The sequence below is a fragment of the Cardiocondyla obscurior genome, linkage group LG06 (genome assembly GCF_019399895.1).
Source record: "Cardiocondyla obscurior isolate alpha-2009 linkage group LG06, Cobs3.1, whole genome shotgun sequence".
NCBI classification, from domain to species: Eukaryota; Metazoa; Arthropoda; class Insecta; order Hymenoptera; family Formicidae; genus Cardiocondyla; species Cardiocondyla obscurior.
Window position 1 is genome coordinate 7,665,465 of NC_091869.1, and position 14,306 is coordinate 7,679,770.

The following is a 14,306-nucleotide window of genomic DNA, read 5'->3' on the forward strand; positions in this document are numbered from 1 at the left end:
TAACTTTGTAATTTACTCGGTCTATTGAATTAAAAAACTCAGTTCTAGATTTATTTTTTAAAAGTAAAAGTCTACATGTTCGCAGTTTAAAAAAAAAACGAAAAAGAGAGAAAACTAATTCAAAAGTAAATTTATCCAAGAAAAACGACGAAAAATTTGTAAAAAGTCTATTTTAAGCTGCTTATAAGAGAAATCAGTTTTCTTTGTTAATTTTTAAGTTTTTATATTGCTGTACTACGTTTTCTACTTTGGCAAAAGCTTGCAAGAACTCATCTTCGTCCAAACCACATTGTTTATACTGATGCAAAAATGCGGCACATTTGTAAGAGGTCCATGCTTTGTCTAGATACGTATCAATTGGCCGATATATCTCTGAATTATTGCTAACTAACGCCAAGAACTTATCTCGGTTCAAAAATCTACGATTTTGATGCAAATGAGTGAAGGAACTTTGATCAGTCCACTCTGGATATAGATGTCTTTCTTGCAAATCTTCCAATGTTATAACATTATTCTCTATAAGTTTGCCACGTGTTATAAGAACATTTGATACACAAGTATTATATATCTGAGATAATATTGGTTTGCGGGAGATAGAGTTTGGTGGCTTTAGTTGTGCATTTGTTAATTCCACTTGTGCCTTCGATACTCGCAGAGTCTGATTTAAATGACGTATATACATTTGCCAGTTATGCGTAGGTTCATACTGCAAAGACATTGCAGGAGTATGCGGTACACTTTTAATTGTTACAAATTTAAAATTGGGATGTGTAGCTATTTTAGATATTAAAAAATTCAAGTTGTACTTTGCATTATTGCTGGGTTGAAAAACGGCAAGCAAGTTTTCAGAAATGATATTATTCAAATCGCATAATGTGGTATCAGAGTTTCTTAATAGATTAGTACACATAGAGTGCATCTGATCATTCTCAAACAACATGGAAAAATCGGCCTTATCTGAAAACTTGGATAAAGTCAGCACAGTATTATAATTCTGAGTGCAAACTTCTCCAAAGGTAAATGGTAATACTATTGCAGCAATAATGGGCTTAGTTACATACTCTTCTCTTAAAAGCTCAACCATGTGGCTTCCAATACCAGATCCTGTACCACCAGCTGAACTAAGAAGCAAAAGGAATCCCTGAGAGCGATCTAATTTTTCAATTTCTTGGCGCGTGACATTCAATATAGTATGTGACAAACGTTGACTATTTATTGTGTAGCCATATGCCCAGTTGTTGGCAGAACCCTCACCAGACTGACAGATAACATTACTTTTGCGATAAATCCACGATTTGTCTGAATCCCTACATATTTTGTTTACAACTTTTTCCTCGGTATCGACAAGAATCGCCTTTGCATAGTGTCGATTAGACTCACCAACTCCATCAAACCATTTGTCAATTGTGTTTTCTACATATTCATAATTCACACTGTATGGAACACCAGTGTTCGAACTTTTTATATCGGAAATTATTTTGGAGAAGAGATCGGATCCGAGTTGATTACCGCATTGCCCAAACTGCAATGTAAGCATTTCTAAACAATTTTTTTTAACTCTGTGACATAAATTTGATATCGTCACCTTTCTCTGCTTTCGATTAAATTTTAGGCATGCCAGAGTGTAGTTTAATTTCACGATTTATACCTGAAATGATAAAAAAAACATTACAATTCGTATAACGACATTATCTTATCATAAACTTAACATTGTAAAACAAGTCATATTATCATTTGCATACTTGCTTCGCGCCAAAAACGTATATATATATATACATATATATATATATAATACGTACGCCAATAAGTGCACATACAAACCTTTTCTGTTACAGTTATTCTCTTAAATTTGTGTCATTTATATTCTCTTTCATTATCTCTGCCGGTCCGTTAAATTTAATTATTAATCAAGGGTTTAGCTACCTCTTAACCGTCGTATAAGTTTACTTCGTTCACTTCGATCAAGTTCTAATTAATAATTTGATTATAGGTTGGGTTCAATAGTAAACCAATGAAAGAGATTGTTTCACATGAAACTTCTCTTCTACTGGCTATCAAATCTCCGATTTAACTAATCGGAAGTTGATTACATCGGATCTTGTAGCATGTTCTCAATTATGTTGGCAGACTTGGCGTCTGCCATTATTAAAATCGAGCGATGAGAACCAATGAGCATCGCCGCGCGCCACTGCTTACATTCAGTGACCGGGCATCATTTTAAAGCGATTTTCAGTTGTGCTTCCGTTAGAAGTCGATGGGCTGCGTGTGTAGCTGCCACGTTCGTGTTACGTTTTTGTAAAACAAAATGTCGAATTTCAAGGAGCAATACAAGAATCCGTGTCCGGGATTCGGAGATACGGACACTAGGAGATATTTGCGAGCATATAATTATGATAAAACTCGCCGGGAAGCCAGGACACGGAACTTTGATAAGAATCGCAATTTGGGAGCTTTAACGCCAACGAATTCGCAGCTCGGTAAGTCGAAGAGTTTTCTGAGTATTTCACATGTTTTACTGTTTAAATTAATTAAAATTGAATGTCTCGATGCTTATTCGTATCAATGGCAATTATAAATCAATGTATTAGAATTTTTTCTAATAACTGAAATATATCACTAAGCTATATTTAACATTAAAGAAAAATTTTCTTTTTAATATATACACATATTAACTGTTATTAGTAGAAGTCTTTTATTATTTTTAGCAGAGGATATATCCAGTATTACTGATGAGCGTAGGAAAAAATTAATAAAATGGAAAGAGGAAAAGAACAGGAGAAAGAGGCAGGAAGCTACCAAAAAAAAGCCTACTTTTAAAGTTGGAGTTGTACATCATTCTTTGTGCTCTCCAATATTGAAAAACAAAACACTAACTGCAAAACCATTAAAGATAAATGAAACCTCTAAATCTTTTCATGTAACAAAACAAGGACTTACAAGAGCTACATTGAAACGGTTACGTGCTAAAGAAGCTGCTGCTGCTGCTGCTGGGCCAAATGGAAAGAATCAAACTGCACTATTGAACAAATCTGAAAGAGTGAATAAACAGATTACCAAAATCAAGAAAGAAGGGGCATCGTTTGCACCAGTTGGTCACTGTTTTAAACCTCCATCTGGTTTAGAAGAGATACCTCTATTTGGCACAGTAATGATAAAACAAATGCCACACAAAAGAAGCCCATCTGCACAAGAGTGTATACAGACTTCAAATAATACCTCAAAGAACTCCAGAACTTCTTTAAATTTAAGATTATCATTAAATAAGCAAAACTCATCGCAAAAATTAAATAAATCAAGCATTAATCAATTAGATGGATTAAATGTAAAGAAAAAGAAATCATCATTGAAAGGACAGATAATAAATCATGCAGACAAACGAGATTCCTTGCAAAAAAATATGTCTTCTTCGTCAATCGCTAGTAATACAAAAACGCCACCATTGAAAACGACTGCTTCTACATCTTTAGAGAAAGAAAACTGTTCTACAGAAGATCTTATTTCTTTTTCACCATATCTCGTACGAAGTCGTGGTAAGAATAATTCTAGAAAAGAGGGGCAACAGCGTCTCGGCATTGGTCGCCGATCTGATGAAATTCCAACTAAAGACACTATTATGCAAAATTTAAACATATGTGTGGAAGAGGAAGAACGCACTGCTCAATATTTCAAATTTCTTTTGAATAAAGAAACTGATAGGCTTAAAGAGCTCTGTAATAAGTGGCAGGAAATTGCATCAACAAAGGATATTCCAGAAGATGCCATTTATGAAATACAACAAGCAGTAGGACAAACAAATCTGTTGATTAATAAAAAGTTTCAAAGATTTCGCAGTTTAGTACAAGATTGCGAAACTGGTAAAGGAGAAATGTTAGTTACATGCAGAGACTTGCAGGGATTTTGGGATATGACATATATGGAAGTTAAAGATTGTGATATGCGATTTGAGAAATTACAGCAAAGTCAGAGTAGGGGATGGCATGAAGATGAATACGCAGTTACAGAGATAAAACCTGTTATAAAAAAACGAATGTCTAATAAAAAACAAAATGTATCATCAAAACCAAGTACATTGCGATCGTTAATTTTGGCTGCCAGAAAAAATAAAATAAAAACGGAACCGTTAAATGAAGAAATGTCATTACAAGATGTATTAAATGATAAAAAATCTGTTATTGTAAATGTTCATGAGAACTCTCGAAATAATAAAAGAAGATCTAAATCCTATAATTTTACCGAAACCGAAAGAAAATCACTTTCTCAAAGTGAACATTTGAAGGTAAAGTCTATATCAAGCTCTGTGCAATATCCTGATAAATTAAAAAAACTGAGAAGTCCATTTGCAGCTATGAAAATAAGTCAAATGTGCAAAACTCCTGAAATTCAGTTAGATGACACAATATCATACGTTAATTCTGATCAAACGCCGGGCAAGAGTATATTAAAAAAAAAAGAAGAATTAGAAAAAAAGGAAACTCGTATAAAATCTACGCATAAAGTCAATTTTGACGATGAAGTAATTTTGACGAATCTTCCTGTTGATGAGAAAATGCAAAGTGCATCAAATTTATCAGTTACATTAACTAGGATTGAGGACTCAGATTTAAACAAGCTGAATGAATCGCCATGCATTAGTGTTGAAAGAAAATTAGACTTTGAAGGTGATGAATTTAACACAACTTATAATCTAGAGGAGTCTATAACACAAACAATTGACAAACATAACAAATCTAAATCACTTATTCAAAGTACTTCTGATGATACAGTTCAATTACTTAATAACGTAACATATACAGTACCCACTACAGAATCGTCATTGAATAATATGGAGATTACGTCACCTTCCAAAAACTTAAGAAAACGGAACCGACGCAGTAATACATCAAGCAGAAAAACTTTAAATATACATCATTCACCTCCAATACAAGGAAATGAAGGTGATGAGATAGTTGTTACTCCGGAAATTATTTTAAACGACGTGAAAGATCTTGATTTAGGAAGAGTACTTCGAAATAGAACTATTTATTCAACAAGTAATACACCTAAATCTGCAACAAACATGGTAAGCTAAAATGGTTATTTAATTGTATTAATTATCTTTTTTAGTATAACATTAATAATCTCGATGATGAATATTTGTTGAACTAATAAGAAATTTCTTTTTTTAGATGACTCCAAAAAGACAAAGCGTTAATAAAGAAAAAAATCAGGACTCTGTGAAATTAAATAGAAAACGTTCTTTAAGACGGTCAGAAAGAGGTGAAAATATAAAATTAGATGAAAATAATACTGTGGAGATGGAGAATCATACAATGATAAACAATACTAGAAAGAAGTCACTTCGAAAAAGCGTTGCATTTACTGGTAAGTATATTAAAACATATCTGTATATATGTTAAATATACATTTTGATGACAATCATATTTTGTTACAATAGAAACTTGCGTGGCATGTGTTGAAAATAAACCAGTACTACCTATGACTCCATATTCAGTACGTCGCAGCAAAACGCCTTCGAGACAAAGCAGAAGTAAACAAGCAATAGAAGAAGATCTTATATTGTGGGACACGCCAAATAAAAATTGTAAGTTTGAACAATGTATTATATGTATTATATGTAATACTCAAATTAAAAGTATTAAAAATCATATTTAAAAATATATAATATTTGTTGCAGATCCTCGAAGGGTTACTAGATCTAAACTAAATAATTCGTAATTTCTTTTTTAATTTTAAACATGAAGCATACAATGCTTTCTTTAATTTTATTATAATTACATGTAACCTTATATATTTTTAAAAACTTATGAATCATAAAATTGTAAGCTTTTGTTTTTAAAATTATAATTGTAATATACATATGTTAAAAAATTTTATTGCAACTCTCAATGTAATACACTCATTAAAGTCCTCAAAATGTACTTCTGCTAAGTTCAGAAAAAGTTTTGTTTATAATACATTAATTTAAAAAATAATATTTAATCCTCAATGTTAAATTAAATAAAAACGGTAATTTAATTGTGTGCTTATATAAGTGATTGAGAAATTAAAAGGAAACAAAATGACAAATTTGTTTATCCCGAGATTTCGCGTCGCCGAGTATCCGAAAACGCTCGGGAAATATCGAGATTAAGAGGAGTAGGTTGGTAGCACTATCAAAGCGCTGTTCCCGCCAATTTGTAATGGTCGCAACGGAATTGGCGGAAAACGGGCTGTCGCTGTACCACCATCTCACTCCTCTCAATCTCATAATACTTCTCGAACGTTTTCAGATACTCTAGAGCCAAGAAACCCGGAATTGACGGATATGTCATTTTGTTTAATTTAAATTTCTCGGTCATCTATATGAGAGTAAAATTAAATTAACGTTAATGTCGAATTGTAAATGAGTATTAAAAATGATTTATTTAATTTTTTTTATTGTTTATGTATTTTTTATTATTAGAAATTATTACAAAAATTCGATCTAGCATTGCTTATTAAAAATAGGAATAAGTATGTATGTACAATTTTATTTTATGCCGTAACGCACAACTGTCTGTGTAAAACAAATCTCATTTAAAGCTATATTATCAGAAAACCCACCATAATTTTACGCTATTATCTCTGCACGTTGCTTCGTTTTCAATGTCACAATGTCTCTGCCCGGAGCTAGTTGCTACTATAGGTAAAGTTTTATGCAAACTTATTCCATTTATACAATCTTTAGATAATTTTACAATATATTTTGGATTTAAATCATCTGGATTGTCATTTGTAATTTCCGGCAATTCCCATACAATAATATTTCCGTCAACACCACCTATTAAATATGCAATATTATTATAATGATTATAATTTTATTACTTACAATGTGTTTATCAAACTGACCAGAGACTATTTGTTTATTATCAGGCGTAATAGCAAATTGTATCCTTTGATTGGTATCTGATTGTCTTCCTTTAAAAGAATAAAGAATAACTCCGGGTTTACGAAGATCCCAACAGAGAAATTCACTATTTTTTCGAACAACAGAGAACAATTTCATTCCACAAGAACTAAATTCGACCTGTGTTACACCACTTTCAGTCTTAAAAGTACATAATGGTCCGTCTTTGTATAAACCTTTATGTGTAAAAAAAAAATTACATGAATATAAACATAATTAAAATTAATCATTTATTACATTTTATAAAATCGTAATAAATATGGAAGTTCACTGATAATACATACCAATACATTTAGAATATGAGCCAAAGGCAATTAAACCTGGCATAATTGGATTTTCACGAATACATGAAACCAATCCTGTAATATTTTTAAACTCTTGTTGAAAATAAATATCTCTTATTTGACGTCCAGGGCGGCCAGTATCAAAAGTTCTAACAGCATTTTTGAAACCACACCATATCTCGCTTCCTGACTCTACAAATTGAACACTGATGGATGCCTCTACTTCATCAACTCTGGAAGGAAAAAAAATGCATTCTTTTATTATTTTAAAGTTGCATGTAAGGTAAAAAGATATTACTACTAACTGATTGTAAGCTCGATATGTGGCGCGCAGTTCTCCTGTAAATGCATCCCACAAATGAACAGGACTCTCACGGCTGGTACTAAGAAAACAGCATGTTTCAGGTTTCCATGAGTTCATAAAAGGATACCAGCATGTGTCATATATGAGGCCACCTTCTTTAACTGTCAAAGCAGGTGTAAAGTTGGTCTCAATAAAATCAGATGGAATTTTGCCAGAGTATAATTCTCTGGGAAGCTCAAAAACACGTATCTTGAAGTCTTCTGATGGCACAAGTAAGCATGTTCCATCTGGTGACCACTGACAACCTTTTGTAAAATTTTCATACAAGTTTGTTGATTGATATTCTTTGGTAGCTACACATAATACTCTTGGTACTGTAGACCAGTTATAAACACAAGTGGAATCTGTTGAGCTATCATTTTCTAAGACTACATTACTTGACTCTGCAACAATTGCAGTATCATTATCTGATGCCGGTGCTGTGATGGCAAGATTTAATATTTCTTCTGGTAATGCATCACATGTTACCTGCAAATTTACAACTAATTACAAAAAAAAATTCATTAATTTATATTTTATAAAATACACTGTTCCTAATATTTATTTCAGACTTACATGTGAAAGGGTGAGGTCAATTTCATTTGCAGTTACTTCCAAACTATTAGGTTTTAAACAGGCTTCACTTGGTGTTGTCTTTGGTGAATGCAATTGAGTGGTTTCTTTACATTCCATTATTTACTGTATGAAAACACTCCTCTTTCAGGCTGGTTTATCTGTATAAGTGAGAGTACTTTTAGAACAAATTCTTTTTAATTGCAAAAGTGTTATTTACGCAACAATTTGTTTTAGTGCCAACGGTTACTGTAAAATAAGAAATTTTATCAACAATAATCTTTGTTTTGAGCACATGCTTTCTTGAACATGTGGAGCTTGTGCATGTGGAGTTTGTGCATGTAGCTTTTAAAGGATGCTAGATTCATAACACTTATATACCTGTGCATGCTTCGTACCATGGACTTGAAGGAGAGAACGTAAGCTGCATAACAAGCTACATTTATGGAGGAAAAGTGAAACTGAAGCAAGAAGGCCAAGAGCAGGCAAGAAGAAGACTGAATGGATTCAATAACTTTGTCCTGTTAGTGCTGCTATCTGTTGTTACTTGCATGTACGAAGACAGTTACGCAATGAAAAAAATATACATAAGGTATGTCCAGTCGTCAGTTTTTAAGATAAGAAAACAATATGTTTATTACTTTTCATGAAATCAGTTTGCCGATAAGTTATCTAAATGATGAATGAAGAAAATTTGCATCATTCATGTATTGTATTTACTCACATATTGTATTTACTGACAAAAATTAATTAAAAAAAAAAATTTTTTAATATAATTGTAATAATAAATATATATACGTTTTACAGATATCTAATGATAACTTTCTAATTTTTTATTACAGCAATTACTTTTAATATTACAATATCAGACACTGGAATTATACAATGTATAATTCAATAATACATTGGAAATTATTTCGATCACACACATAACATGTGCAAGGCATGTTTACGTAGCGTATGCAGTAACGAAGCAATACTGAATTAAGTATAAAAATCTACTATGACATTTTGACAGGATGATAAATTATTATGATAATATAATTTTACTGACGTGTGTAACTTTGTATTTAAACGCAATGAACGTCACAAGTGTCATTGCAAGTGCGTCTGTTTTACGAAAAGGTAAATCAATATTCTCGAACAATGTCGGATAATTAATTTGTTAATTTAATTTATAATCTGTATTTATTAAGCAGTATGTGTATATATATTGAGAGAATTTTACAAGTCTTTATATTGAAGAAAAGATCTGAATAATTGTGATATTTATAATATAAAATTTGAAATTGTATTAATTAAATTTAGTAACAAATTAAAATTAAAGGACACTGCAGTAGTGACGGAATTATCATGTGGAAAATAATAATATTATGCACAATCATTGGTCTAATAACTACCGAGAAGGCTACGTTTCATAATTATAAAGTCTTCAGAATTACTCCAATTACAACCGAACAAGTCGAATTATTGCGCCAATTAGTCGAAACTGATGAAGTAAGTACATTTTAAATGTAAAATAATTACTTTATAATTAAAAAAAAAAACAGTAAAGTTATAATTTAATTTACATAACGAAGTTGACAAATTTTTTAGACTTATAGTTTCTTTGTTAAATATTATTAAGTAGTAAGATTAAAAGTAATCTGTCAAACATTTAATTAACTTAAGAAATAGCTGTTATTATTAATGTATAAAATTATATTTATAGTTTTCTTTTTGGAAAGAACCAACTGCCGTAAATATTGAAGTAGATCTTATGGTAGCTCCACACAAGTTACCGATGTTTTACGAAATAATGGCTCAGATTGAAGCACCCCATTCAATTTATGTTGAAAACGTTCAAACACTGATCGACCAAACAACTAACGCAAATCAATCGACGTCGTTTAATTTTAAAGATTATTACACCATCTGGCAAATTTATGAAAACTTGGATGATCTAGCTAAGCAGTATCCCGATAAAGTAAAGATCATTGTGGGTGGTAAGACGTATCAGAAACGAGAAATCAAAGGCGTCAAGATTTCCTTTAAAGCCAACAATCCTGGAATCTTTATCGAAGGTGGTAATCACGGCAGGGAATGGATTTCACCGGCAACTGTTATGTACATTCTGCATCAACTCTTGATCAGCGAGGATCCGGATGTCAGAGCTTTGGCTGAGAATCACGATTGGTACATCTTTCCTGTGTTTAATCCTGACGGATATGAGTACACACATACTACTGTAAGTCTTTTATATAATATTACATTTATATAATTTATATAATTTATAAATTATAATTTTTTTTTACATAAAGCTCTTGCTATCATTTTCAGAATCGAATGTGGAGGAAAACACGTGATGTGCATGGTTTCTTCTGCAGAGGTAGCGATCCTAATAGAAATTGGAGTTACAAATGGAAAAGTAATTTGCATTTGCAGTTTCTATTACTCTGTTAATTTTAAATAATGAAGAATCAAAGTAACAGTTGATGGAAATGTATATGTCGTTTTTAAAATCTGCCGATGAAATCGCAATTAATTTGTATCGCTCGTCATATTGTTGTATTCTAATAATGTATTACCTTCGTAGGTGGAGGCTCTAGCAGCTTTGGATGTTCCGAAACTTACGCCGGGAAAGCACCTTTTTCCGATGTAGAAACGAAGAGCATGTCGGAATATATCAAGACTATTTCTAATAAATTTTACGCATACATCTCATTTCATAGCTATTCTCAGCTGTTAATGTTTCCTTACGGATACACTAAAGCTCATCTTGAAAACTATGAAGATTCAGTGAGTAATTTTTAATTGTAAAACAAAATTAAATTAAAAATAATGATAATGAAGTCAATTTCTTGATTTCAGCTTGCTATCGCTGCGAAATCGGTTAGATCTCTGAAAAAAAGATACGGAACTGAATATAGAATTGGGAACATTGGCGAGATACTTTGTAAGTGCAGAAATTTTAATTTTATTTTTTTCCCTCTTTTATTCTCTCTTTCAAATATATGTGTATAATATTATTTCTTTAATTAATCTTATAAAATTATTTTTAGATCTGGCTAGTGGAAATACCGCAGATTATATCAAAGGAGTTTATCATAAACCTATCGTTTTTGTTTATGAATTACGTGATCGAGGTAATTATGGTTTTTTGTTGCCTCCTGAACAAATTATCCCTACTGGAGAAGAAACTCTGGACTCTCTTGTAACTTTGTTTAAAGAAGCAAAAGCACTTGGATATCCCAAAGATGTTTAAAGTTGTTTAAAATATTAGTTTTAAATATTTATATTCTTTTACCGTAACACATTATTGTTATGCTGTTTTGTGATTTTAATTTAATCGATCAGTAATAATATATCTTTATGTCATACGATTTTTTACCTTTTTTCAGAATAATATTTAATTCTCATTTACAATTCAACAATAACGGTAATTTAATCATGCGCTTATATAGAATTTAGGCATATTGGTCATATTTATATTGTTTTGCTGGCTGAGAACTATCAAAGAATAATTAGAGAGCATAACGACTTTCGGCACCGTGGTAGAATACTAAATCGGACGTCGCTATTAAAATCTGAAGTGCACTTCTTAGACCATCAATCCTGTCATGCCGCGTATTCCTTTTACACCCGAGTAAAAGTGAGCTTCGCTGTGGACAGTTCTTACCTCGCCGTTCACGCCTCTCAGTGAATCTTCAATCGAATGGAGAGAATTTCCGAAAATAATCGCGATAAAGTCTGATTAACTCAACTTTCACTTTTGGCCAGATATTCCGCGACGAATTATTTTTCGTCCTGGTTAATCGTTCGTAAAAATTTCACTGGGCGATGGGCGCGCGGATGGTCTTCTAAGTGAAAGGATACGGTCGACGTGCGATCCGTGCGCACGCTACTTCGATATATTTAATATCAAGTATCCTGAAAAGGAAGATTGGAATAAAATTTCTGATAAAATTTGCACAAAATTAACGGGTTTCTCCGCCTCCGCGGCTTAATCTGGTAGCTAGCTTCCGACGTTTTCGGTCGCGTTTTCGGCCGAATTTAGGTCGAGGAAGTCACGAACGCAATACGTTTGACACGATTTTCTCCGCTCGCCGGTCGAATGTCAAGGTGTAGGTCCCGCATACGTGATTGACCCCGCCGCTTGTAAATACCCGAAAATCTCGAGTGAGATACATAGTTAGAATTTCGTAACATTGTAACTGTATAATTCTGGCGCAATACGGCGGTCACGAGGAGCGAGTTTTCTAACGGCGACGATTCGAGAGCTGGAAAGTGACAGTTGAGCTCGGAATAGCGAAAAAACATGCCCAAGCTCGAGATCGCTTCGTTTTTATATTAGGGAAGAAGCCTCGAGTTCGTCGAGCGCGTTAAAAAAAATGCAATCAAGCTCGACGTTAAACTCGGACGCCACGAAAATTCCACGCGAGAAAAGGACAACGCCTAATTGACGATCGACTGTCTCACTCTTTTTACGCGGTTGTCTCTTTCTATCTAAGGGCCGAAATCTCTAACGGTCAGTCTAGTTGCGGAGGCGCGGGCGCGAGGACGTGTTGTAATCACTTCGCAGCTACGCGCATTTTCGGCCGCGGATAGGACGTTTTCGTTAACAAATAAGTGTCGACGTCGTCGACTCGGGAGCGAACGATTATTTTCGGTACGCCTGTGCTATCCTAATCATCGTTTTGTACTTCGTTTCGTGCTTCGAAAAAAGCACTTCGGAAAAGAAAGGTTAAGTCGTGGGCGTAACGCACGAAGCGTCCGACGTGAAGTGCATCGCGTCTGGCGATACCAACCTGCTTCGCTCGTCATCTTCAGCGACGTTCTGCGGATTCCGGCGAACTCTATTGTCGGAACATGAGATCTGCACCTCGTCCATCTTCTTCGTCGCAGCCGGAATCCTCCCATTTCGAGCAAGTGACTTTTGATGAACTGAAGAAAGATACAGTGCACGGGGAATATTTCATACCACGGCTCGTCTCATTCACCGCTTGGAGCAAATTTTTCTGCATCGTTCATTCCGCCGAGAATCGATCGAAGAAGATGACGGGATCAAGGACGACTCGAGTGAAGACCCCGCGGAAGTGAGCAACGCTAAGAACATCGGGAGCGCAAATTTATATGCAACAAGTGATCGTTCGTCGCGTTTCTTTTTTAATCGTAAAAAATCGCCGCGATAATCCACCGTTATTCTTTCGGTCGTTCGTCTCTCGAGTGTTAGCGATAGTGTGATAGTGACTTTGATTGTGATTGTAATATAAAAAAAAAAAAAGCAGAGCAGTGTAATATAGTGACAAGTGATTTCAAGTGCTACAACACATCAAGATAATCCAGACTGCTACCACAGAAGGAAGGAAGGAAGGAAGGAAGGAAGGAAGGACGGAAGGAAGGCCTGAAAGACGGAAAATGACTTACCCTAACCTAACCGGAAAATATCAAAGTAAGTAAACCAGCAACACGTCGTCGTAGATCATTCAATTATAATTATTAGAAAGAAATTATAATAATTAACTAATGTCCCCAAATGTAATGACACGCGCGAATGAAATCTTTTGAAAAACAACACGCGCGTATCGATAGCATGGTTTTTTTCGGATATTATAAAAAAATGATCTCGACTCTCAAGATTTCGCAATTCCACCCCAATATTTCTTTGAAGTTGAAGCGCGGGTGAACCTAGCAAAAATTCACCGTGTCCGCGAACTTTTATTAGCCAACGTCCGTTCAGCGCGGTGTGTCGAATGTTCCCCAATGATACCGCGCATTTTTGCACGGTGTTCGCGGAACGTAACGGCGACGGCGGGTCGTAATTATAAAATGTTGCAAAAGGGTGCAACGAACTCGCGAGGCGGTCGCTGCATTTGTATGGTTCCGCTAAAGGCCAGACGATTTCTTATAAAACAATTCTGTATTGCGCAAGCCCGCTTTTGTTATACATCACGGCCGCGTTTTAGGCATCGGCATTTAATGCATGACGGTAAACAGGTAGGGCTCGATCGCGTTCTCCATCAGTTAACAAAGAGAATTACGCAAAAAAATTTTTTTTTTAATAAAAAAGAAAAAAAAAAAAAGAATTCCACTTCCAAGCTAAAGTCCTAATTTCTAGCGACGGTTTTAATTTTCGCGAAACAACAGTGGCAAAAAAGAATTTTTTTTTTTAACACGATTCGCTCCGCAAATACTCGCATGT

At 34.0% G+C, this 14,306-nt stretch overlaps 4 protein-coding genes across 6 annotated transcripts; 2 read left to right on the forward strand and 2 right to left on the reverse strand.

Moving 5' to 3' along the window:
* Positions 1-2: 2 nt before the first annotated feature.
* On the reverse strand, positions 3-2,101 carry LOC139103058 (tubulin delta chain). The gene is made up of 2 exons (XM_070657397.1): positions 1,822-2,101; positions 3-1,648 (listed from the first exon to the last, which is right to left on the reverse strand). The coding sequence occupies exon 2, from the start codon at positions 1,535-1,537 to the stop codon at positions 194-196; it is 1,344 nt and encodes a 447-aa protein (XP_070513498.1). The 5' UTR covers positions 1,538-1,648; positions 1,822-2,101; the 3' UTR covers positions 3-193.
* Positions 2,102-2,207: 106 nt separating this feature from the next.
* LOC139103056 (disks large-associated protein 5) lies at positions 2,208-5,918 on the forward strand. 2 transcript variants are annotated; one of them, XM_070657394.1, is made up of 5 exons: positions 2,208-2,477; positions 2,706-5,059; positions 5,166-5,361; positions 5,435-5,581; positions 5,675-5,918. In XM_070657394.1, the coding sequence occupies exons 1-5, from the start codon at positions 2,306-2,308 to the stop codon at positions 5,713-5,715; spliced, it is 2,910 nt and encodes a 969-aa protein (XP_070513495.1). In that variant the 5' UTR covers positions 2,208-2,305; the 3' UTR covers positions 5,716-5,918. The 2 variants fall into 2 exon arrangements, with proteins under 2 accessions (XP_070513495.1, XP_070513496.1); XM_070657395.1 differs by having other exon boundaries at positions 2,709-5,059.
* Positions 5,919-6,376: 458 nt separating this feature from the next.
* Wdr79 (WD repeat domain 79) lies at positions 6,377-8,632 on the reverse strand. Of its 2 annotated transcripts, XM_070657398.1 has the most exons (6): positions 8,507-8,632; positions 8,129-8,286; positions 7,515-8,041; positions 7,210-7,442; positions 6,868-7,101; positions 6,377-6,799 (listed from the first exon to the last, which is right to left on the reverse strand). In XM_070657398.1, exons 2-6 carry the CDS (start codon positions 8,243-8,245, stop codon positions 6,570-6,572), a joined length of 1,341 nt encoding a protein of 446 aa, XP_070513499.1. In that variant the 5' UTR covers positions 8,246-8,286; positions 8,507-8,632; the 3' UTR covers positions 6,377-6,569. The 2 variants fall into 2 exon arrangements, with proteins under 2 accessions (XP_070513499.1, XP_070513501.1); XM_070657400.1 differs by lacking the exon at positions 8,507-8,632 and having other exon boundaries at positions 8,129-8,361.
* Positions 8,625-11,487, forward strand: LOC139103057 (zinc carboxypeptidase-like). Its single transcript, XM_070657396.1, has 8 exons — positions 8,625-8,717; positions 8,968-9,250; positions 9,453-9,622; positions 9,837-10,352; positions 10,445-10,532; positions 10,701-10,903; positions 10,976-11,060; positions 11,167-11,487. The coding sequence occupies exons 2-8, from the start codon at positions 9,145-9,147 to the stop codon at positions 11,367-11,369; spliced, it is 1,371 nt and encodes a 456-aa protein (XP_070513497.1). The 5' UTR covers positions 8,625-8,717; positions 8,968-9,144; the 3' UTR covers positions 11,370-11,487.
* The last annotated feature ends 2,819 nt before the right edge of the window (positions 11,488-14,306 follow it).